This window comes from Bidens hawaiensis, unplaced genomic scaffold (genome assembly GCF_021521415.1).
Source record: "Bidens hawaiensis isolate Kalapana, Puna unplaced genomic scaffold, B.hawaiensis_p1.1 tig00031915_1, whole genome shotgun sequence".
In the NCBI taxonomy this organism is placed as follows: Eukaryota; Viridiplantae; Streptophyta; class Magnoliopsida; order Asterales; family Asteraceae; genus Bidens; species Bidens hawaiensis.
In genome coordinates this window covers 170,867-194,903 of record NW_027495402.1, presented here as the reverse complement: position 1 = coordinate 194,903, position 24,037 = coordinate 170,867, and the positions used below count along the sequence as shown (strand labels likewise).

The 24,037-nt window shown below is 36.9% G+C and overlaps 3 protein-coding genes across 4 annotated transcripts; 1 reads left to right on the top strand and 2 right to left on the bottom strand.

The window, feature by feature from the left end:
- Positions 1 to 627: 627 nt before the first annotated feature.
- On the bottom strand, positions 628 to 3,282 carry LOC143582747 (F-box/LRR-repeat protein At3g26922-like). Of its 2 annotated transcripts, XM_077065240.1 has the most exons (4): positions 3,218 to 3,282; positions 1,539 to 2,475; positions 1,103 to 1,294; positions 628 to 1,009 (listed from the first exon to the last, which is right to left on the bottom strand). In XM_077065240.1, the coding sequence occupies exons 2-4, from the start codon at positions 2,463 to 2,465 to the stop codon at positions 638 to 640; spliced, it is 1,491 nt and encodes a 496-aa protein (XP_076921355.1). In that variant the 5' UTR covers positions 2,466 to 2,475; positions 3,218 to 3,282; the 3' UTR covers positions 628 to 637. The 2 variants fall into 2 exon arrangements, with proteins under 2 accessions (XP_076921355.1, XP_076921354.1); XM_077065239.1 differs by lacking the exon at positions 3,218 to 3,282 and having other exon boundaries at positions 1,539 to 2,627.
- A 10,588-nt stretch (positions 3,283 to 13,870) lies between these two features.
- Positions 13,871 to 16,107, bottom strand: LOC143582739 (ATP-dependent Clp protease proteolytic subunit 4, chloroplastic-like). Its single transcript, XM_077065229.1, has 2 exons — positions 15,669 to 16,107; positions 13,871 to 14,492 (listed from the first exon to the last, which is right to left on the bottom strand). Exons 1-2 carry the CDS (start codon positions 16,040 to 16,042, stop codon positions 14,009 to 14,011), a joined length of 858 nt encoding a protein of 285 aa, XP_076921344.1. The 5' UTR covers positions 16,043 to 16,107; the 3' UTR covers positions 13,871 to 14,008.
- Positions 16,108 to 20,008: 3,901 nt separating this feature from the next.
- LOC143582749 (uncharacterized) lies at positions 20,009 to 20,488 on the top strand. Its single transcript, XM_077065242.1, has one exon. It carries the CDS (start codon positions 20,009 to 20,011, stop codon positions 20,486 to 20,488), a length of 480 nt encoding a protein of 159 aa, XP_076921357.1.
- Positions 20,489 to 24,037: the final 3,549 nt, after the last annotated feature.

The window sequence follows — 24,037 nt, the reverse complement described above, 5'->3', positions numbered from 1 at the left end:
GTCTCCAATTCAAGATTTCAGCGAAAATAAACACCAAGGCACATGATATAGAAGCATTCTGATGCCGAATCCAAGGCTTTACTCAAATGGCTCAAGAAACTCATAGTTTATTCATAGACTTCATCTAACCGAATGGTTAGGGACGAACCAAAAGGTTCAAGAACAAACGTTCTTTACAATATTCTTAATATCAAAAACTAATTAAGCAAGAAACCCTAACAACCATATTTATAAATAAAATAAATAATTGGGCCGGGCCGGGCCGACTTAATAGACCAGATGCTCCTGCATCACATTCAATCAGTTTGTAACCAAATTTGCACATGAAATCAAAAATTTATTCGATTCGAAGTTAGAAATGAATGATGTTAAGGCCGTACCTGAGAGAGCCATCGATATAACTGATAAAAAGCCAGATATGTTTCGTAGGGTCTTGAGCATCCAACAAAAGCAGCTGACTAATTAACTGCAACTAAATAAAGAAATTTCTAATTTAGAGATCATCAGTTCCGTCAGATCATCAAAAGAGCCCGAACCACACATCCAACTAATCAAAATGTATCATTATCATGATATTGCGTCATTTGTAGCACTACCAAAAACTAAACAGAAACCAGAAATTTTGAACGTCGGTTTTCTATAACATTGGGTCTTCAAATGATCTAATATTAATCATAAAAGTGTCGGCCTCCGAACACAAACCAGCAAACCTTGCTTGCAACATATCCCGATGTGACGTAGGCAACCTTGTCAGTACTCTTTCAATCCTCCGCAACATTAAAATTGCACGACCAACATCTTTATACCCTTTCCCCAACCGCCTATTCAGATCTTCCAAATAGCTCTCGATACATGCCATCCTTTCCTCAAATTGCCATTTCAGTTCCATGTCTGGTTGTGCCATATCAGTCGTGTTTGTTTTGCAGTTTTCTTTCAACTGTTCTAATACCACTTGAAATTCTCTCATAAGCTTTTTCGCTAGTACAACATTTATCAGAGCTCTCATCTCCTGCATTAATCATTTAGTTAACATAAAACATTTATCAGTGGACTCAACATTTATCATCATAAACTCCAATAAGCATAAAGTATGCATGTATACCTCATGTGAAACCATTGTGAAGATGGCACTTGGAGAACTATGTAGCAAATAGTTTTTTACTTCAGTAAACATAGTAACATTTGGTTGTGTTTGCTCCTCATCGGAAAGATCAGCTGGATAAATCTTTAAACTCTTTAGGTTGGCAAATGGAGACGGTTGATGTGAGGTTAGTTCCACAGATGAAGAAAGAAACTGAAAAATATACCAAAAAACAAAGCAATCTCGTAATCATAAGTAAAGATTTTGAAAACATCTTCCTGATTATGTTATTCTTAATAGTCATGTAAGTAGAGCGGTCAAATAAAAGCGGTAACCGGTAAGACTAATGCAAGCACTCTCAATATACCTCTTTTGTCACATGCCCATTGATTATATTGAAAATCTTCGTTAGATACTTAGATGCGAATGATAAGATTAAAAATTAATATCAGCGTACCTCAATAATTTCCAAGTTAAGTGTAAGGAATTTGACACTATAGACCCGTTGAAGGAGAGGCATAATTTTATGATCGTTTTCCTTATCACCAGAGAGATAGGGAATACATATATCCGCCTTCTCCAAATGAGGAAGGTCTGCATAAAGCTCCAAAGGATAGAAAGAGTCTTTATACCGCAAGGAAGAAAGGTTCGGTGCAGAGAAAAGATTTACCCCTCGCCAATTATTTATAGTGAGGTTCTTGAGTTGAGGTGTAACAACGTTGACACCGTTATAACCATCTTCAAGTGTTAGATTAAATAGTCCAGAATGACATATATTCAAGCCCGCCAGTCGACAACTATTTAAAGTGAGATTCTTCAAGTTTGTACAGTTGGAGAAAAGATCAACAGACTTGTCAGTATCATCATCATCATCATCATCATCATCATCATCATCATCATCATAAAATATGACACGATGAAGATTCGCTGTTGTTAAATTTGGCAGCTCCCATGCAGGTGGGTAAATGATAATTTGTCCGTAAGTACACCCGGTCAAAGTAAGATGTTTTAGAGACTGAGAACTAAAGAGAGAAAGAAGGGATTCACACGTTCCATTCATGCACGCAATATTCAGTCGTTGGACATTGCGCGAGAATGCATACTTCAAAATTCTTTTGGCAATCACTTGGCTAGCCTTTCCACGGAAAGCAAGATTGACAGATTGCACGTGTGTTTGATTATTTAAGCTAGACAGAACACATGTAACAAAGCTGGATGACAAAACCCGGCTTGAGAAACTGAGACAAGGCATTGAAGTCCAGGTATACCTCCATCTAGACAACAAAACACTCATTCGGATTGCTTGTTTGATGTCAACAAAGGAGAGAATGTTATAGATAAGATCATCAGGCAAGCTGCTAAGTCGGTCGTCTTCTACATTCATTCTCGTCCCACTCTTTTCGTGATACACAGCTGCAATTTTCATCTTACATTGGTGAAACGAATGTTGAAAGGACTGATATATCTAAACAATACAACTAAGGGCAATAGCATAAAAAACCAATATATTTTCTGTGTTTTCCCATAAAAGTTCCTTCACATTTTTTGCGCATTAAAGTCCATGTGCATGATAATACTGAACATAATATAACAGTGATCATCTTAAAATTACAAATGAGGGGATGCAAGTAATTTTTACAATATCGAGTTTCCTAGTTTGATTTAAAAGTTTGGTACAAAAACAGTGTAACAAGATTCCGATATCGATCTTATAAATCTACATATATCGATCTCACATAAAAGTTGTTTAGACTATAAGATCTCGATGTGATTCACGAATCAGAACTACATTTTTTATTTGACTTACTGAATTAAAATTATTTGTACAATAACATTAGTAAAAAGAAAAAAAAAAATCAACTGAACAAGCTAGTAGATAACTAAATCTCTTTCAAGTTGTTTAAATTCACTTGGAATTTAACATGCAGAGGGAGAGAATTTATGTTGGTTTTCTTCTATGGTATCTGCCTTATAACTAACTAGCTAACTAACTATACTTTATATTACCAAAACTAGAAGGTAAAGAATTTGGTAACATATATAAAGTAAGTTGAGGTTTTAAGGTGAAAATAAAACGTATAATTAAAATCAAAATCAAACCAAATATAAATATAGTTTAGGAGAGACGGAGCTTACGCCGTGCTGGAGAGAGGAGCCGACGGTGGTCCGATGGAGATGCTTTAATTAAAATTTAAAAGTCTAAAATATATGTAATGTAACTTTACCAAATTCCTTACTCTTTATTCTTTCAATAAAATTTAGATATAAAGTCTTCATTTAAACTTTGGATAAGATTTTCTTTTTTTTTCCTCAATAACTAAAAGTTCTAAGTCACGTGGTAGGGTATAATTTATGCATGGACTACAATCTATAATTTACTTTTTGCGTTACGTTAACTCTAACATATAACTTATCATGGACTGAATTTTTAGTTAGTTCATAAGAGGGTCAGTATCAGTATATCATACGACATGAACAAAATTTTAACATGTGTATACGCCTTTTAAGATTTTCTTTTTTATAGCCGGCCCCTTTACTTATAGTGTAGGTCCGCCAATGATTGACACTCATCTTTAGTTTGTAATTAAAAATTTATACATTGTTTATGTATTCTTTTGGCATTTTGGCAACCTTACGTTAAGTTGAGTCATTAAGAAGTATGGCCAATTAAGATGCAGTCTTCGAATCGGTCGGCATGTTTTAAAAACTAACATATTAAGAAGTTTCATAAATCATTAAAATGTGTTTTTTAAGTGAACCAAACACACTTTATTTCTAACTGATTCAGAGGTTGTCTCTTAATAGAATCATTAGTTAACTAGATGTTGACCCGGCGCGTTGCGCCGGGCTTGGTTGATTGCAAAATATTACATCCATAAGATATAAAACATCATTACAATACTTTTTGGGTATACATATTAATAGTCTAAAGTTGTGGCTGACTATTATTTTCAAGAGCTGGCATTTGCATCAGTTATGTTTTGGGATCTTTCTTCTGATGTTGTTTCCAAAAAGTCATCATTTGCCAAAACATGATTTGCATTGATGTGATTTCCAGCTTTTTATTTATTGCCATTGCAGGGACATCTGTTTTAGTCTTCAGATGTAGTTTACGGAAACTGTGTTGTTTACTATAATCTGGCATGAAGAATATTGTTAGTATTTTTGAATTATCTTTAATTCGTTTCTTTATTATGAAAGTATTGCATGTAACTTACTTGCAGTTTCCAAAAAAGAGCAGGTTTGTTTTACTTCAACTAATTTTTCGCCTCCTTCATTGGAGGTGAGTGAGTTCCTGTGTTTATCAGAAAGTGGTGATAAGTTAGCATTAGGTAATCGTAATAGGTGTAATAGGTGTAGTATGATACGTTGGCTCATATGTAATTTGATGACGCATGTGTCTAGCTGCCTGTTATCTTCACGGTGTTGTTGGAGTCGGAATTTCATTTCTTTGCCTATGAGTTTCTGAAACGTTGCTGGGCATTTTTTAGCTGTTGGATAGCTTTCCTTCTTGATCATTTGGTCACAACTCTCGCCTATCAAGGCAGCCATGGGCTCGTCAAAGAAAGTGGCGGTTATTCTGCCTGTTGCATCTTCAAGTACCTGTCATAATTTTAGATTACATAAATATGAAAGATACTAACTTTAATGGTATCAACTCTTGTCTGATTTTGTTGTCAGTTTATAATGTAAGTAAAAGATATATGTTTAGGGTATTAACTAATGCCGTTACCATAAAAACTTTGTGTTTCGTTTATTTGTTAACGATATATACATTTCTTTAGATTTCGTCTTTGTGTGTTAATAAGACCCGTTTACCATGGATAGTTATTTTATGTTGACCGACACCAGTAAAAAAATATTATCTATAATTGTGTGCAACGTTTGAGTGATCGCACATGTGTTACAGATGATAAAACGATAGCTTAAACAAAGAAGCAAGGGAATTTGAAGTTGCATCTAGCAAGCATAGGTGTAAGTAATATGACCGAAAACACATTCCGCCGAATATATACCAACAGTTAGATGGTATGCTTTAGATCAATTATTAGTTTTTTATGTATCATTACCTGAAGATGTATCCGGTAACAATTTCATGAGTTTCGCAGCTGTAAAAGTCTTTTGATTCTGCTACCTCCTTTCCTTTGGCTGATGTAGTTGCCTTTGTTTTGAAGGCTCTGTTTTTGCATAAGTTACACGATTTGTAGTACCAAGTTTTGTTGTTGCCTGCAAGGATGTCTTTAATGATGGCAACACATTCGACCTGCTGTCTCTACATTAGAATATAAATATTTGTTAGTATTGTTTTATGTGTTTCTTTATGGTCGGTTGATGTAAGGGAATATGAGTTACAGTTGTTTGATTGTTAAAGAGATTGATTGTTTCAGCAATTGTCATTGCGGGGTATACGGTGGCTGATGGTATTGATGGCGCGGGGTAGTTAAGCTGCTTGTATCTACAATTTATGTTTTTGTATGGTGTTGCTTGTTAGCAAGTAAAAGATTTATTTATTTATGCTACAAAAGTGGTGGTTAAAATGGTTTTACCTATGTGTCAGGTGTGGCAGAGGATTCACAAAGACTGAGGTGGCGCTTGTTGAGCTGAGTTGCATTTCGTTGTTATCTGCTAGTACATAGTTAGTTATTTTGGTTGTAGAGAATTGAATTGAAGTTAGGGTTGTTGTGTGTACCATTACGAACGAAGTTGGTAACTTTCGTTGATGTTACAGCAACAATAACTGGTGCATCAATGTTTTCGACTTATGACTGATCAAATTTCTTTCGTATTTCTGGCCATAGGGTGACTCTTACTAAATTTTCGATGTTTATATATGAAAAAAATATTTTGGGGTTGCTATAAGTAACGATAAGAATCGAGTTAAACATGGTGTGTATAATGTAAGTTTGTACCTGTCGTCTTTTAGAGTCAGATATGCTCTTTTGTTTTCTTCTGGTCGTCAGACAGATTTATAGCCACCAGACATCCAATATAATCTGTAATAAGCAGTTGTAAACAAAGGATGTTAGGTTGCATATATTATTTCGGTTTTCTTTTAGTAAATTTTTGTTTTGTAAGTAATATGGTTGTTCATGCTATTTAATATACCCATCGGGTTTTGGCTGATTGTTTGACCCGTTTAATTAAATTGGGTTGTGTTCAGATATCTTAGGGTAATAGATGTGCAAAACCTGTTAGGAGATCTTTTGAGCCAATTCGAGTGTCCAGTTGATCGTATGGAAGGAAATTGAAATGATATGCTGGAATGTTGTCTTTGTCTATGGGACGGCTTGGGTGTATTTTGTCAAGATTATGGACGCTTCGTGTTCAATAGTGCGCATCATGTATCGTTTGTTGGTGCATCTGTACTTTCTGATTGAGTAGCAGTGGTTGATGTCTAGAATGTCAATCATATGCTGCGCGTTTTTTGATGAAGCTACGGCTTCGATTGCATCCCCCTGAAAGTGTTTCATAATATTGGTTGTAAAGGTTAGTTCAGTAGGTAAAGTGTGTAAAAAACCAAAGAAATTGAACCAAAACCAAAAAAACCGAAACGAAGAAAACAAAACAACTAAGAAATAGTTTTTTTTTTTGGTTTTATATTTTCTAAAGAACCAAAAAAACGGTAACTGAAATCGAATCGAAATGAAAAATTATGGTAGTTATTAGTTTATATGAGTAGCAAAACTGAGTAAACCGTAACAAATTTTTTTTTTGAAGTAGAAAGGTTTGCTTACATTGATGTCAATCAATAAGTAGCATGTCTCGGGTCGTTTAAAGGGTTGCCATTTCTTAACAACCCGAACTTCCAGCGGTTGACCATTAGTTCCATCTTTGATCGCCGCGATTTTTTGTGTAGTTATATTTACCTTGTCAAGTAAAATAAGTAAATACTTCCCATAATGCTTAAAAAATAATTAACCACAAACCTTTCTTTATTGACTACCTAATTATTATTAATATGTATAAAACAATAACTAACTACAAACCTTTATTTATTGGCTATCTAATATAATGCATTTAAACCGTGTGACATTAAGCTAACTGATGTCTAATTCTTGAAGGAAATCAGAGTAGACTATATTTTTTGTTTGGTTGTTATCATTATTAGTGTCAGATTCGATGAGTATTTTAAGAGAATCTGGTGATGTAGCTCTCGAGAGCGCCACGTACAATTGACCATGACTAAATACCGGATGTGGTAAATACACGCCTATTTTGTTTAGTGATTGCCCTTGACTCTTATTGATAGTCATCGCATAACACACTTTGACAGGGAACTGTATTCTTTTAAAAATGAACGGTTGTTCCTTATTGTCGTGGCACAGGCAAATTCTAGGTATATAGACTTTGTTACCTACAGCTGTTCCCGTGATAACTCTGGCCTGTATTAGTCTTGGCAACAGCTGCGTTACTAAAAGTCTTGTTCCATTACATAATCCTGACGTTTGATTTATATTTCTTAGCAACATGATTGGCACATTAATTTTAAGTTGTAAATTATGTGCGGGGAAGCCAGAATACTTAATGGTGTTTAGATATTCGACAGGATAGATTGTCTCAATATCAGTGTTGTCATTCGCATGCGGTACTGCAACATCTGTGCTACTATAAGTGGTGGCCTCACCTGGGAGCATGTTGAGAATTATCTGATTAATATGGTCAGCCATGTCTTTTGGACGTACGATTGCCTTTTGTGCAAGTTCTGATGGTATGATGGTGTTGGATGGATTAGAGAATTTTCATCATATATGAAATGTATAAGTTTAGAAATAGACTAGCATTATTTGGAATGATGAACTTGCTTGGAATTTCGATAACTCGTGAGTTTTCATTTTCTTGCGCATCAGGGACACCAGATGAGCCATTGCCTACGCCTATGCATAGAAGCCAATTTGAGAAATTCTGAATTTCTGCTGCAATGTCTGATGTCGTATTAGACCTAAGCACACGCATATTTTGTGAAAGCTTGAAAATTCTAAATCTTGGCCACAAGTACGACCGAGGTAATGACGAAGAGATTATTTGAGATTTTGTAGCTTTTTTTTAACAGGTAAGGTCTGTCTAAAGTCGCCACCTAACAGAATTGACTTCCCGCCAAATGAATGTTGACCGTTGTTAAGAATATCTTTTAGCGTTCTGTCTAAAGCCTCAAAACATTTACGATCACTCATCGGTGCTTCATCCCATATAATTAACTCTGTTTCGATTAAAAGCTCTGATAAATAGGAGTTTTTACTGATATTACAGTTTGATTCATCAGTTAGGTCAATAGGGATTTTGAAACGTGAGTGTGCAGTCCTGCCATTCGGGAGAAGTAACGATGCGATGCCGGAGGCTGCTACGGTCAACACTATCTTTCCTTGAGAACGTATATAGCTGGTAATTGTTGTCCATAGGAATGTCTTGCCTGTACCCCATGACCATACACGAAAACTAAAACTTGAGTGTTGGATTTTGAAGCTGAAACCACGTAGTCGTATACAACACGTTGTTGTGGGTTTAATTGCTGTAAATACTCATGGTGTTGCTGGAGTAGATGTTCACGGTTATAGTTTTTCTCTTCCATCAGTAGCCTATTTTTCAAGCAACGAATCAATTCTGTGTTAGGCATCGGAAGTCCGAACTTTTTTAGAGATGAATCTGTTGAATGTAAGTTCAATAGAAATTCATTCTCGTAAAGTAAATACTGGCATAATGTCTCATCCGGGACATTGTCTCCTACATTCCCGCCAAATATTTCCGTGTTCCTAGTAATATCATCAGACATTGATCTCCAGTGATTTTCCCACAACTTTAATGGGTTTGCGACTTCACAATGTAACAATATGTGTGCAAACAAAGCTCGCAGTTCTGTAGGTATAGCCCAAGCTTTCGCTTCATCCAACGCAAGCGACCACTCATTGTCGTCAACCAGCAACCCTAACTTCTCGCATGCCAAATGATAGGTATCGTATATAATTCCATCGATGGTACGAACATCAGCAAACGATTGACATCCAGTCTGATGATTCAGTAACATACGTAGGAAAAATCTTTCACCACACGAAGGATGAACGTACGCAAGCCTACCAATCATGTTTATTGATTTGTAAGAGCGTCTTATCCAACATTTGCCATTGGCTTCCCATTTGTACTCTGACAGGAAGTCGATGTAATTAAGATGACGACCACTAGGGTCACGTGCATTAGTCGTAAACCACCCGGTAAGTGTAGTGAGACCAACAGCTGAGTTGTTCACTATATGCAACAGCTTTTGATTGTCTCTAAGACTTACATGTTGCATGTTTTCAAGATGCACGGCAATACTTGAACGACTGGATACCGATGGTGTATAGGGAAATTGAAGATTTGCCAAGCTGCTTCATGAGGGCATATGAATCTACCGTCAACAAAATTTCAATTTCATTACAACTTACTGAAGAAGAGTTCTGATCCGCATCAATAGCATGTGTGCTCCGAGTTACTTTAAAATGAAAACGATCTGAACCCTTAGACACATACTTGAATAAGTACTTAATCATCATATTCCACCTGCAATATTCAACATTTATGTGGGCATTGAAACGTAGTGACAAAGTCTTATTATAAGGAACCACATAAGCATTGTCGACCTCTATGTTGTTCTTTTTAACAGAAAACCCGTCAGCCAATGTAACCATTTTTGTCGAATGTTGTAGATGTCTAATAAGGTTTTGGAAATCCTTTTGAACATACGCCACCCTCCATACATGGTGCATTAGGTTTCGCAAGCCCACATGGCCATGAATCATGCATTCACTAACAAATCTGTGCAACTCAGGGTCAATATTAGGATTAGGAATCTCAGCAGATATGTGACAATCAACATCAGCAGGCGTGATTATTTTGTCAACTGGTGACACCCAAAACAACATGTGACAATGAGGGAGACCTCTTTTCTGAAATTCGATCGTATACATATCTGAACAATTGTTAAAAATTATGTTAGATTTTATATTAACACTCTTATATGAGATGCTAATATGTTAGGATAAATAACATGATAAATAACATAAACATATCTCACCAGCAATGATGGTCCCAAATAGCTTCTCGGTCTTAATGAAATTACGGAACGCCTCCACCTTCAAGTTGAATATCCTGCTAATTATATCAGGCCTGTCTTGAGCCTTAAGAGATGGGAACTGAGTCATGTATCGAACAATTTCTTGCCACTTTACATTACAAGTTAATGTTATGAAGAACTGTGGATTGCCGTATACACGACAGATTGCCAAAGCATCGTGATAATGTTTATACATATATCTTGGGCCTCCGGTAAATGACGACGGAAGAATAATACGCTTTCCAACACTATGACCTTCGGTGTCTCCTATAGAAATGGCATCATTCACCCATTGAAGGAATTCTATCCTAAAGAGATTTTGATTTAACCAGACGTAATCGAGACGATTCTGCTCAATACAGATATAAGCGTCTACAAAATACTGCTGGAAAGACGAGCACTTCTTAAGGTCAAAGAGTAATGATCACGCCTATCATGCATCATAAAGCTATAGTACATGTTGAGGGTCAGGCGAGTGTTTTTACGATTACTATTAGAAGCAAGACACATATCAGGAGACCAACCATGTTCACCATAAATATGTAACAATGGATATTGAAGCGCCATGTAAAGACTATGAAGCTTATTTATGCGCTGAGGTCGGCCCTCTTTATGGTGAACAACGATATCAAAATCTTCTGCACCAGACACACCTTCATGAACAATTGCACCAATAGTGTTTGGAGCCGGCGCATCGTGTGAGACTTGTCTAGCAGACTTATACAGACACACATTAAAGGAAACAATATTGTTAGAAGAGCAAATATCGCGAGCCGTACGAAAAAGCTTTACCAACTCATTGTTGATGTCCAAGAGATCTTTAATTATACGTACAATACTTTCAGACAACTTAACCTCCTGAGAATCACTAAATTGTTGCATTCTGTTGCGAATCTCGTTTTCGGTGTCGTAAATGTACATCTGCAAAAACCTTGGAGGTTCACCATCACTAGGACATAAACTCCCAATCCAGTGGGAAATTTGACCCTCAACTTTAAAAACGTAAGGACCTGATAGCTTCGCACCAAAAGAAGTCATGGCGAACATAGAGTTGTAACAGATGCCTTCAAGATAATCTTGACGCTCTAGAAGCTGATTAAGTTGATCAGGTGGATCAAGAGGAAGACACAAGCGCACAGAACCATTCTTACAACACTGGGTATATCGTGGTCTCCTAGTTGCTGGAAATGAAGCTAATCGTTCTGCGTTCCAAAAAAAGGCGCCACAAAACTCGCACACCAAAGTGCAGTCACCAAGATCATTGACAGACGTGGTAACCGAAGACGTTCCAACCACAGAGACAGAAGGATTACTACGATTCAAGAGTGTGTTCCGCGAACGTGTAAACATAGACTCAGAAAACTTATACGCAGACAAACCTAAAACAACATTTTTACGACTAACAATAATCTGGTTGTCGCCATCACAGGGCACAACGTTAACCGACAATACATCAGATCCTAACGTGGATCGTGGCCTTTTCCGGGAGGCCTGACATTCACCGTCGTCTTTCGATGGCCTAGACATTATTGAGTTAATTAAACGTTACAACTTTAGATAACAACTTAGGAATACCTATACAGCTATGATATCTAATAAACTAAAGGGCCCAACACTCTAAAAATCCAACGAAATACACAAACAAAGACCATATAGAAATAAATATGACACGAACAATAAATTGAAATAAACGTACCTTAGATTAAGCTGAACAAAACGATGCAAGATATCCACGAAGATACAAACTGAAAAAAAAACATTATTAATATCAACTTCCAGTTAAATGTTAAAAAGTTTTTGTTGTTGGTAGTGACAGTCAAACTGACTTTGACAAATTACCAGCAGCAGGTCTGATTCACGTAAGGATATGTTTACGGGTAATAAGTCGGGTCAAATTTTCAAGGTGTACCTACGTTTAACATGAACTGGCCTGGACCAGGTCAGTTTTTTTGTTTTACTGACTTGACACTGATAAATAGACACTCAATTATAAAAAAAAAACTAAACTTAAACTGATTCGATTTACGTTTAAAAACTGAACCGAAAAAGGATTCATAATCACATCGATTTTAACTCTTAAAATAAACTCGCGTAAGGTTTTTATTAGAGTACAGGTCAAAGGTTTTGTTGTTGGCAGTGACAGCCAAACTGACTTTGACAAATTACCAGCAGCAAAACTGACTTTGACAAATTACCAGCAGCAAGTCTGATTCACGTAAGGATATGTTTACTGGTAATAAGTCGGTTCAAATTTTCAAGGTGTACCTACTTTTAACATGAACTGGCCCGGACCCCACTGATAAATAGACACTCAATTATAAAAAAAAACTAAACTTAAACTGATTCGATTTACAAAAACTGAATCGAAAAAGGGATTCATAATCACATCAATTTTAACTCTTAAAATAAACTCGCGTAACACAAGTATAAAGTTAACACTGAACAGTAAACCGAATTTGATTTCAAACGAATCAACCAAAAAAATGGTAGGAAAAAAACACAATCAAAAACCCTCAATCATGCCAACCATACCAACTCAAGAACCATAAACTCTACAATTGGCAAAAAAAATTACAATTAATCATCCTAAAAAACCATACAACTAAATGTAACTATCAAAACACCAAAGCCACAACAAAAACCACCCAAATAGTTTTAGAAACACAAACCCTAAAAACCTAAAACTCAATTCCAAGAACCAGCAGCAGACCCAAAAAAACTTAAATTCAGTCCCTGAATAAAACCAATAACAGCATACTAACAACAAATGCAAAGAAAACGAAATAATATTAATGTCGATTCTAACCTGAAGCACCCACAGAAACATGCAACACAGTTGAATGAAAAAAGTGAATGAGAAACTTATGTTAAGTAAAAATAGCAGCACCTGGCATCCAGGTGTCATGTTAAGAAAACCCCACAGGTAAAAAACCCACTCACATACCCGGGGCCCACCAAAATATTAACCAAAAAAAAAACAATGTTTGAGAAAAGCAAGATCGAACCTGAGTTGTCAACCGCTACACAAAGCACAGCCTAAGGCAACACCACCAGGCCAAATGAAATGTTATTGCTAAAACACGAAATAATAATCATATATACAAAAGTCAAGCAAATTAACTATTTGTGGCACCAAACTCTTGTTTTATACTAATTAGTAATAGGCTACCGTGAAATACGAAAGGAAAGCTAGTGTAATGCTAATTAAAAATCATATAATTATAAAAGATTTACTTAGTACATTGACAATTATATAAATGATAGTTTACATTACGTTGTTTTTAGTTTACATGTCATTCCTATAAAGAAAAGTATAAAGTATAAATGACGTCAAATCTTTATATTCAGCTTAGGGACCAAATATATTTACAAACAAAAAGGTTATTTTGAAAATAATTGTACGAGGAGATTTTTTAAAAACTGTTAAAAATGAAGCGGGCAATAATATGGACGATGTACACCACCTGCAAGAGGGTGTCCGCTACACGTTCACCTTTCCTCTTCACACCAATCATTTCACCTTTTAAACAAGCGTTTAGATTTTGACAATGCCATGTAACCAGACAAACGTGTATTTAACCCCACGTCAGTTCATTGTAAACCGGGTGTGTTGAGTATGTAAAACATACATATATGCCCGTATAAGCGTTACATCAGTCACATTCGTAAGGGGTTCAGCTAATGAGCATAGATTCTCCCCAATATTATGAAAACAGTCCCACTGCAATCATTTGACTTAAGAATACAACAGTTTTTGACAAACTTACTAACAATTCTTATCACTAAAGAACAAACAACAAGCAAGTAAATTCAAAACTGTAAAAATTGCCTTCAAACAGTCACTAGTAAATCTCATCATCAGGTATATCAGGATTCAAGAACTTCTCAGGGTCTTTGCTGATTGCGTCATAGCTAAGAGTCGGTTTCACGCGATCTGGTACAGGCTCAAGCGGGATTATGGAATCTTCATCTATAACCCCATCAATTATCCCATATTCCACTGCTTCAATAGGAGACATATACCGATCTCTATCAATATCTTTTTGAACTTGTTCATACATACGCCCAGTAGACTCACCTATAATTCTTGTCACGTTTTCCTTGTTATGCATCATTTCTCTAGCCTGAATTTCAACATCTAACGCCTGCCCACTTGCACCACCGAGTGGTTGGTGGATCATAATTCTTGTATTTGGCATTGCCAGACGTTTGCCTTTCGTTCCACCACCAAGAATTATGGAGGCGGTTGATGCTGATATGCCAAGTGCTATTGTTGACACGTCAGCTCTTAATAGCTTTAAAATATCATAAATTGCCATCGAAGCGCTGTTTTGACAAAACAAAAACAAAAATATGTAATTTGAATCAAAAGAACCTTGTTTTGTATGTAATATATAAGAACAGATAATATGTTAACTGCTTATAATCATATGATAATAACTAGGAACTGAGCAAGGCCTTATGCATGTTCGTCCATTAAGCTTTTATCGGACAAGAGAACGGTTCACAAACAGCCAACTGAACAAAACTTCTTGGTTGTGTTCGTTCAATAAGAAAACAAACTTGTTCATGAACGGTTCACATACATAAGCGAACAAACACAAATGAACACAACAATATTTTATTTGTTTTGGGTACCCGAGAATGGTCATTGACAGTGGTTCGGTGTCCAGCTAACAAGTTTGTGTTGGTGTTTTTTGTTACATTATTTATATCTTAATTTTACATACAAAACAAATCACGTAATACTCATTCATATTTTTACTTTATAGTTAATAATTTTGCTTAAATCTGTATGCTAATCCTAGAATAGTCATTATAAAAATATAAAGTACTTAAAACCTTTTATGAATAAACATAAACAAACAAACATTATCTGACACAAACATGAACTCTGTTCATGTTCTTTCATTTAGTTAATTGAACGAAATTCCTTGCTCACGTTTGTTCATTTATTTAACAAACAAACTTCCCTCGAGAAAGAAACAAATCTATTTGTTCTGGTGCAATTCGGTCAATTCCAGTCAGTCTTCCTATTTTTTCCCGTTCCTATTCTCCTATATCAAAAACAGGGGACTCTTAATAAAGATAAAGGATTACTTCGTTCTTGATAGTTATTTACTTAATCGGTGAATAGAAGTATACACTGGATCAGAAACTGGGAAGTACTCCTTGATCATTTCTACCAATTTAAAGCGCCTAAGTCTTTTCATAAACAGAAATATACTTACATAATCTCTATTACGAATCCTTCGTGTACCTTACTGTTCCTAGCTCTGAACAGTTCGTCAAACATTTCAGCTCGTTAAAAGCCCTAATAATAATTCCTTAAACATCCTTAACTAACTATAGTTCAAATCCAAGTAAAAAAACCACAGAAAGCATCAAACTTTAAACCTAATAATAACCCGAAATTAACCCGATTTCAACCCCAACTAAAAGGGCATTCAAAATCCACAAACAAAACCAAAAACCCATTCAATTGGAACAAATATACATTACCTGAGAGACCCCCCAGTCGAATTAATAAACAGCCGGATATCCTTAGTAGAATCTTGAGCATCCAACAGCAGCAACTGACTAATAATCGCATCGGCAACGAAATCATCAATCTGGGTCCCCAAGAACACAATCCGTTCCCTTAATAATAACCCCATGGCGTCCGATTCGGCGCCTCTCATCGCCGTGGCGGGTGTTTGCGGTGAGGAGGCTGAAAGATTGAAACTTGGGGTGAAGTTGGAGCTTAGGGTTTGAGTGGTTGAGTGGATTGAGCATTTGATGGGTTGTTGTTGACGGCGGAGAGAGATGGGTTTGACGGGAAGAGAGTGGCGGAGATTGATGGCGGGTGTAGAGATAGAGAAGGTGAGTGACTCCATTGTGGATAGTGGTGATGATGGGATTGAATTGATGTGTTGATGAGGTATTGTTGTGTTACTGGATTGAAAGTTTGAAACATATAAACTTGTACAATTTTTAATTATCATTTGTTGTTGTTAAATAATGGTTTAGACTTTTAGTTTTAGTTTTGTGATTTTGTTACTTTTATTCAACTTTTTTTATTCTGTAATTTCGGTTCAACTTACTAACACTAAGTTACTAACACTGTTAGTTGTTGTTTGTTAAGCGAGTGAAAATGATAATTAAATAATACTTAAATAAATAAAATTTTATTTCTCTTTATTTCATTTAAAACATCACTCTCTATCTCCCCCTATATTAGCTGACACCGTCATCTTTAACATCGTCGGATAAATCTAGCCGCCCATGTTGTTTTTATAACTGTATGATACAGGGTTCTATATGTACGCTAAACTAAGAAATAACTAATCAGATCTTTGATCGGTCTCACTGGTCAATTCCTAACTAATTATGTAATCATCAGGTTAAGGATTCCTAATGATAAATCTCTAAGTCAGACTCAACGTCACAAAATCGACATAGACTCGAGTAAGACAAATTTAGGGAAGAAAGGGAAACTCACTTTAAACACCATATAACTCGAACTCATAGGTCAACTAAAATGGGATATAAATTGATCGATGATCTCGTAGTTGTTAAAAAACCGACTAGGAAACAAGAGTCAAGACAAATCGACTCTTATTATCTTGTCAGACTAAGAGAAGGCAAACTACTTATATCAATACAACTGATCAATCAAATATTATGTGGCAAGCTGTTACGGTTTATTCGAGACAACCGTCAATCTCCCAAGAACACAAGAGAAGAAGATAAAATAAACCCAAAATAATAATTCTTTCTTATTTTTTTTCTCAAACAAAGATTACAATATATAGGAAAACCAAAGACATAATAATTAGAAAAGATAAACAATAAAGAAACATAATTTGACTATAATAAGGAAACTAAATAATAGATAAACTTAAATTAAAATAATAATAATATACTTATTAATATAATAGGATCGTATCAATTCCCGACCCCTTGAAAACGTCCTTGTCCTCAAGGACGGAATGTCGTTGCCATGGAGATCGCCACTCGAGTCGTACAACGACAAGTGGGGCGGTCTCAACGTAGCACCACCCGTGTCTTGCCGTGCTATATGTGATCTTTGTCTCAGAACGTTTTGACTTCGCAAAAGCATTATATGTTGGAGTTTTTGTCATTGGAAGCATGTAACTATTATTGATAAATGGAACAATATTTGGAGTTGGTGGTGGTGATGTGATACTCCTTTTGATGATATTAAAATTCACAATTTTTTATAGGAATTTATTTATGGTCTTCAATCCACCGGTTTGGATAGGAACAACGGGGTTGGGCAGCGATGTGGTTGTTGGAGTTAATGGAAGCAGTGGAGGCGGAGTTGGTGGTGGCGCCGGTAGCATGAACGGTGGCGATCTGGTTGAAGAGTAAGAAGCTTGAAGGAAGTTGGTGAGTATGTTGTTAGTATGATCCAATTGGGCAGCGAGTTGCATGATAGTAGTTTCAACTTTATATGATTGAACTTGCATAGCTTTTGAATTTGTTGACCATGTCGCAGTCATGGGTGCCGTCACAACAGTTTTGGTAGGGGAAGGTGGTGGCTCGGAATGGACGGTGGTGTCATTTGTGAAATCAAGGTTATTTACGGCATCAAGACGAAATTGATTAAACATAGTAGTAGTAAAAGTATCCCATGTGATGACGTCTGAACTCCGATGCCAACCATTGAACCACCATAATGGTTCATCAGCGAAGGATTCAACGACATAGGGAAACCGCTCGTCGCCATAGATCGCTTAAAAAATAAAATATCGTTCGGCTTGAGAGATTCATGGAGTGGGATTAGATCCAGTGAAACGAGGTAATAGTGGATGCTCCCACAAGAGTTCTTCCAAAGCCATATAGGCTAAGGCTCAATGAAAGCACCAATTGTTACGGTTTATTCGAGACAACCGTCAATCTTCCAAGAACACAAGAGAAGAAGAGAAAATAAACCCAAAATAATAATTATTTCTTATTTTTTTCTCAAACAAAGATTACAATATATAGGAAAATCAAAGACATAATAATTGGAAAAGTTAAACAATAAGGAAACATAATTTGACTATAATAAGGAAACTAAATAATAGATAAAGTTAAATAATAATAATAATAATAATAATATACTTATTAATATAATAGGATCGTATCACAAGCTATGAGCATAAAATAACCTAAAAACACAAAGTAATCGGTTAAACACATAATCCTAAAGATACTATATATACTAAATCAGGCAAATAAGATCACACGGGATTCAATTTAATAATAAAAAAAAGTATAAGGTATGTTTGGCAAAACTAGCTGGAAGCTGCTAGCCGGTAGCTGGAAGCTGGTGGCTAGAAGCTGTAGCTGGTAGCTGTTAGCTGCAGCTTTTTAGAAATATTTAGGTGTTTGGTAGAGTAGCTGGAGCTTTCAATAAAACTAGCTGGGTGCTCGCGCGGTGCACTGTTTTAATCCAAAACCTATTCCGACTTGACCCCTTTCGACTCAAAACTGTACCAACATAAATCGAACTGAATTAGCCCTTTTTCATCGACTCGTTCCGACCTTAATTTGGTCGTACACATGCATGGGGCTAGTCTGACTCGACTTGTTGCCGATCCTAACCAATAATCACATAATATGTTAATTTTTTAAAGTTAAAGAAGTATAACAATATAATACTCAAAGTAAAGAGAATAAAATATTCGTTTTTATGATGAAATTTTTTTAAAAAACTATTAGCGTGTTAAAAAGTTATGGTCTTTTAAAAAGTCAAGGGGATAGTTGGTATTGAATATGGGTTAAATATGTAATTATTATATGAATTAACAAAATGTAATGAAAGTTCAAGTACTAAAATTGTAAAATTTAAAACCTTAAAAGCTTGTAGCTTGTCTAAACGCTACTATCATGAGCGTTTCAATTTGGATCTTTTTCTCCAAGCCTAAAAGCTTCAAGCTACTCTAACCAAACAGAACTTTTTATTAAATAGGAGCTTTTTCCTAAAAGCTTGTAGCTAAAAGCTCCTAAAAGCCGCTAAAAGCTCTTTGCCAAACATACCCATAAGCATATAATATAATGATAAAGAAATGAGCTTTTCAACAAAAATCAGGCATACATTCATTTAACGCCTGAAAACTCGTTAACACGTCAAAAATCAATTAGAACCTACGTAGTTTGAATTTTTTAGCTACTCATGTGATAAAGAACACATAAATAAACAATAATCAATACCATTTATCATGATTATTCAAAACGATATGTGAACACAACTAAAAACGGAAACCGAACTAAAGCAAACTCGTTAAACACGTTTCGGTCTTCGATTCTAGCGCTCAAGAACGATCCATATCCTCCAATATGCTCCAATGCCTTGCCAATATTGTCCCCAATATCTATTATGTCGAAAGAAGGTCCAAAAACGACTCAAACGCAATGATTTTATAACAAAAGTTAGGTCAGTAGCGCTTTTGATTAGACGGGCCCGTCAAAACAGTAAGACGGTCCGCATGAAGGCCAAGTCAATGGTCAAACCGACACAATCATAAAGCTGTACAAGGTTGAGGTTAGACGAACCAGTTAACACATTAGACGGTCCGTATGACTACATTTTGATCAGAAGGTATGTAATAGACTTAGAATTATATATAGAATATATCGTGATTATTTTAGTAATTGATGTGTAGGATCTTCTCTCCTAATAAGAGATTGCATATGTATCGTTATATATTGGATGAATGAGAAAGGGTAAAGGATCATTCACAAAAACATTACTTCATGGTATCATAGTCCTAAAAACCCTAGCCTCCATCAAATTGACGGTTCTTTTCGATCCCACCATGCTTCTGCCATAATCAACCTTCACCCTTTCTCTCATGGAATCCAAACTCCATCCCGCGGTCACCGTCACAAATATCAAATACTTTATCCCCATTACTCTCGATTTGGAATCCGGTAAATACACTTCATGGTCGGAATTGGTCAAGATACACTGCAAAGCTTTTCTGGTGTATGATCACTTAATCTCCTCCACACCGCCACCCTCTTCCTCTTTATCTCCTCAGAAAGATCCCAAAGTTGCTGATCCGCCAACTCCACCGGTTCTAGATTCTTGGGAACGCATCGATGATGTAGTCCTTCAATGGATCTATGGAACCATCTGTTACAGCTTGCTCAATACCATTCTCAAGAAAGACACAACGGCTCATGATGCATGGAAGGCCCTTGAAGATCTGTTCAATGATAACAAGGCCACCCGCGTCGTATACTTAAAAACAAAGTTTGCTAATACTCGCTTGGACAACTTCCCAAACATGCAAGCTTATTGTCAGGAGTTAAAAGTTATAGCCGATTAATTAGCTAATGTGGATGCACCCGTCTCCAATAATGATATGGTAATACAACTAATCACCGGTCTTAATGAACAATATGAGGGCATTGGCTCGATTCTTCAGAACATTGAACATCTTCGTTCCTTCCACTTGGCTCGATCAAAGGTCACCATGGAAGAGCAAAAGAAATCCCATCAAGCCTCATTCACCGCAACTACCCCTGGAACTGCCCTATACGCGACAAGCCAAAAACCAATTCACGAGGGTCAATCGGAATACCGATCTGAGACAACATCCGAAAGGGGGCGTGGCCGTGGTCGTGGACGGAATGGTTGGGGTCGTGGTCGCGGGTCTGGCTATAACACGCCAGCAGGTTATGGTCACAACTCACATAATTCCTATGGTGTGAATAGCTATGGAAACAATCAGAACCCGGCTCACATTTTTTCTCCAAATAATTAGACCCCTCACAACCCCATTTTGACACCATAGCACGCCCAGTTCGGACCACCGTTCTGGCCCAACCCCCCATGTGTGACATCTGCCCGAATCCGACCCGACCCAGGTACCCGTTTCTCTGACCCGATCTCTTTCTTTTATTATTTAATATATATTTATACTTATATTTTATTTTTAATAATAATAATATATATTTCCTTCCCGCCTCTTTCTCTCTCTTTCTTTCCGCCGTCCCCTCCCTCTTCCTTCTCTCTTTCCGCCTTGTTTCCCTCTTTTTCTTCTAACTCTTTGCTTGTCCTTTGGTTCTTCCCGCCTAAGGATGTCTGCAGCTCCACGCGCCAGACTCCTTACATGGAAGCCTGCGTGAAGACATCTTGTTCCTGCGATGCGTGAAGAGAACTCTTCTCGCAGCGCGCTAAGAATGCATGTTCTTCCCGCAATGCGCTAAGAATGTATGTTCTTCCCGCGATGCACTTAGAATTCTAGTTCTTCACGCAGCACGCTAAGGATTTGTGATTCTTCCCGCAGTGCGCTAAGGATTGTTGTGCCAGCCTTCGCGCTCGCGCACTCAGCCTTCCCGCGCTTAACCCTTGTATCTTCTGTTTATTCTAGCCGTTGCTTTTGAGTTGTCTTTTCTTCTGAGCTGTTGACCTAACCTATCTAATGTCTGAATAGTTACTTCCGGCGCAGCATGCGTACCAACCCCATTGGTTGGTAGAAAAAGTGACTGACATTATCTTTTGAGATCTGCTTTTGCCATGCTTGACCAGTAACTTTATCTGAACCGCCCATGCCTTTTTCTCTTTTTCCCTGCTACCATATCTTTTGATATCTTTACTTTTCAGAACTTTTTACTGTTGATATCTTTTCTTTTACTTTTGGAGATCTTTTCTAGGGTTTGTGTCCCCTAGGGTTTGCCTATATATAGTACTATTTTCTTAACACTTCACACACTACACTTATTCTCTTCCTCCCTTTTTGCTCTCTGCCGTTGTTCTTCAGCCGCCTCCCTCCTCTCTTGCCTCCGTTTTCTCCTCTCCTCTGCCCTGTTTTCCGGTAATATATTATATATAATAACTTATTAATTATGCTAACTTATAATCAAGACTTAAAACAGATCGTTAAAACAATAATCTTGTTTATAGGTTAACTTGTGCTTGTTTAAAGTTGGTTCTTGCTTTATCTATCATCGCATCTTTATCAAGTGAGTAATCTCGTACCTAATCCCTTTTTGCTTTTAATGTTTTGGGATGTTCATGTGTTCGTACAAACTTAGAGTCTTAAACTTGTTTATGAACTTTAGTCGCGCAGTATCCCATGTGTTGAGGACGTTTACTTGGCTGTTATTTGTATGTGTGTATCATTAACCGCTTTGTTCGGCCTATTCCGCAGTTTTCATGGATCCATTAGATGAACACGGGAGACCTATCGTTTACGGTTTTCTTTGTTTACACTTGCACAGATGTTTTCTCGTTTTTGTGCTCAATTGGGAGCACGGATTGAACTATGAACTATGAGCTATGATCTATCTAGGCTTGATCACAATCTGATTGCACCCTTGTTAAACACCAGACATACACGTGTTGCGCGCAGATTTATTGCTATCTATGTATTGTATTAAACTTGATTTCTCACCAACACGCAAGTGTTTGACGTTTATTTTAACACATGTTCAGGTTTGCAGTAGCTGTTTTGGAGCTTGTGGACACATAGGAAGTTTTCTTTATTTTGGACCTAGATTAAAATGTATCAAGACAAGTTATTGCTGTTCGAATATTATGATTTATAATATATTGATTTATGATGTTTTATGTTCTCTTGTTTACCCTGCGCGTGCGCGAATGAATGTATTTATTAAATATTGACACCCAATAGTGTCACGAGTAATGAAACAATATGTGGCGCCCCGATGTATAATCCGCCTTTGGTCGGGGTGTTACAGATTGGTATCAGAGCTCGTTGACTTTAGGATAGGTGGTTAGACGTAACGGCCTAGAATACCTAAGAGTCCCTTCTTGCGCATGAGAGAAATCTCATGTTTGCGCGCTTATTGTTAATTACTCGTTATTTATGAATATGCTCGCGCTTGCGCAGTATATGATTTTATGTTTTATTCCGCGATATTTCGATTTTTGATTGAATTTCGATTTTTATTGATTTTTTTTCTGCCTATTCGTTTGTTGGGATTTGAAGATCCGAAAAGTCATGGTGATACATGAATAGTTGATTTTCAATTTCCATTTACGATTATGTTCTGAGGTTGGAGACTTGAAAAGTCATGGTGATACATGAATTGTCAACCTCCAATACTCATTTTCTTGTGTATTTCATATTGAAGATTGAAAAGTCATGGTGATACATGAATCGCCAATCTCCAATACTCGTTTGCCCGTATATTTTAAATTGGGAATTCGGAAAGTCATGGTGATACATGAATTGTCGACTCTTGATTCGAATTTGTTACCTTTATTAAGTCTGCATTTAGGGTCATTTATTTTACTTTAACTTTTGACTGTAACTGACTCCGTGAAACCAAGCTTTATAAGATTAAAACTTTGCGCTAAAACCAAGATATTAACTAAAATTAAAATTTTTATAGAATGCATCCGCTATCTCGCCGATTTCAGAGAAGAGAAGCCTCGCGCATGCGTAGACAGCAACGTTCCCAGGAAATGGCCGCCGCGATAGCCCAAGCCTTGAGCCAAAACAATACCTCGAGTTATAACATTAAGTCCTTTAACGCGGGTAACCCTCCAAAGTTCACAGGTCTTGAAGGAGCCACCGTGATGCTCCAGTGGCTTGAGAAAATAGAAAACACTTTCCTCCACACCCAATGCCCCTCAGACAGACGAACCCTGTATGCTTCCAGTGTCCTGGAATCTAGAGCGCTTACATGGTGGAATGGAGTAGCTCATGCGCGTGGCGCAGAAGCTGCTTCCAACATGCTCTGGGAGGAATTTAAGGAAATTCTGACGCGAGAATTCTGCCCTCCCAACGAAGTTAAGCGCCTGGAGGAAGAATTTTGGAATCTTAAGCAGTACAGCGGTGAAGCGCGCGAGTACGCGACGCGCTTCCATGAACTAAGCCTGCTTGTCCCTCACCTTGTTACCCCTT

What these genes read in the sequence shown, in the direction of transcription:
- LOC143582747 (XM_077065239.1), bottom strand. Translation starts at nt 2,507, where the DNA reads ATGAAAATTGCAGCTGTGTATCACGAAAAGAGTGGGACGAGAATGAAT. An exon ending in TTAACTTGGAAATTATTGAG is followed by an intron (nt 1,295 to 1,538) that starts GTACGCTGATAT and finishes TATATTTTTCAG; the next exon opens with TTTCTTTCTTCATCTGTGGA. An exon ending in TCACAATGGTTTCACATGAG is followed by an intron (nt 1,010 to 1,102) that starts GTATACATGCAT and finishes TGATTAATGCAG; the next exon opens with GAGATGAGAGCTCTGATAAA.
- LOC143582749 (XM_077065242.1), top strand. Translation starts at nt 20,009, where the DNA reads ATGGAATCCAAACTCCATCCCGCGGTCACCGTCACAAATATCAAATAC.
- LOC143582739 (XM_077065229.1), bottom strand. Translation starts at nt 16,042, where the DNA reads ATGGAGTCACTCACCTTCTCTATCTCTACACCCGCCATCAATCTCCGC. An exon ending in TCGACTGGGGGGTCTCTCAG is followed by an intron (nt 14,493 to 15,668) that starts GTAATGTATATT and finishes TTGTCAAAACAG; the next exon opens with CGCTTCGATGGCAATTTATG.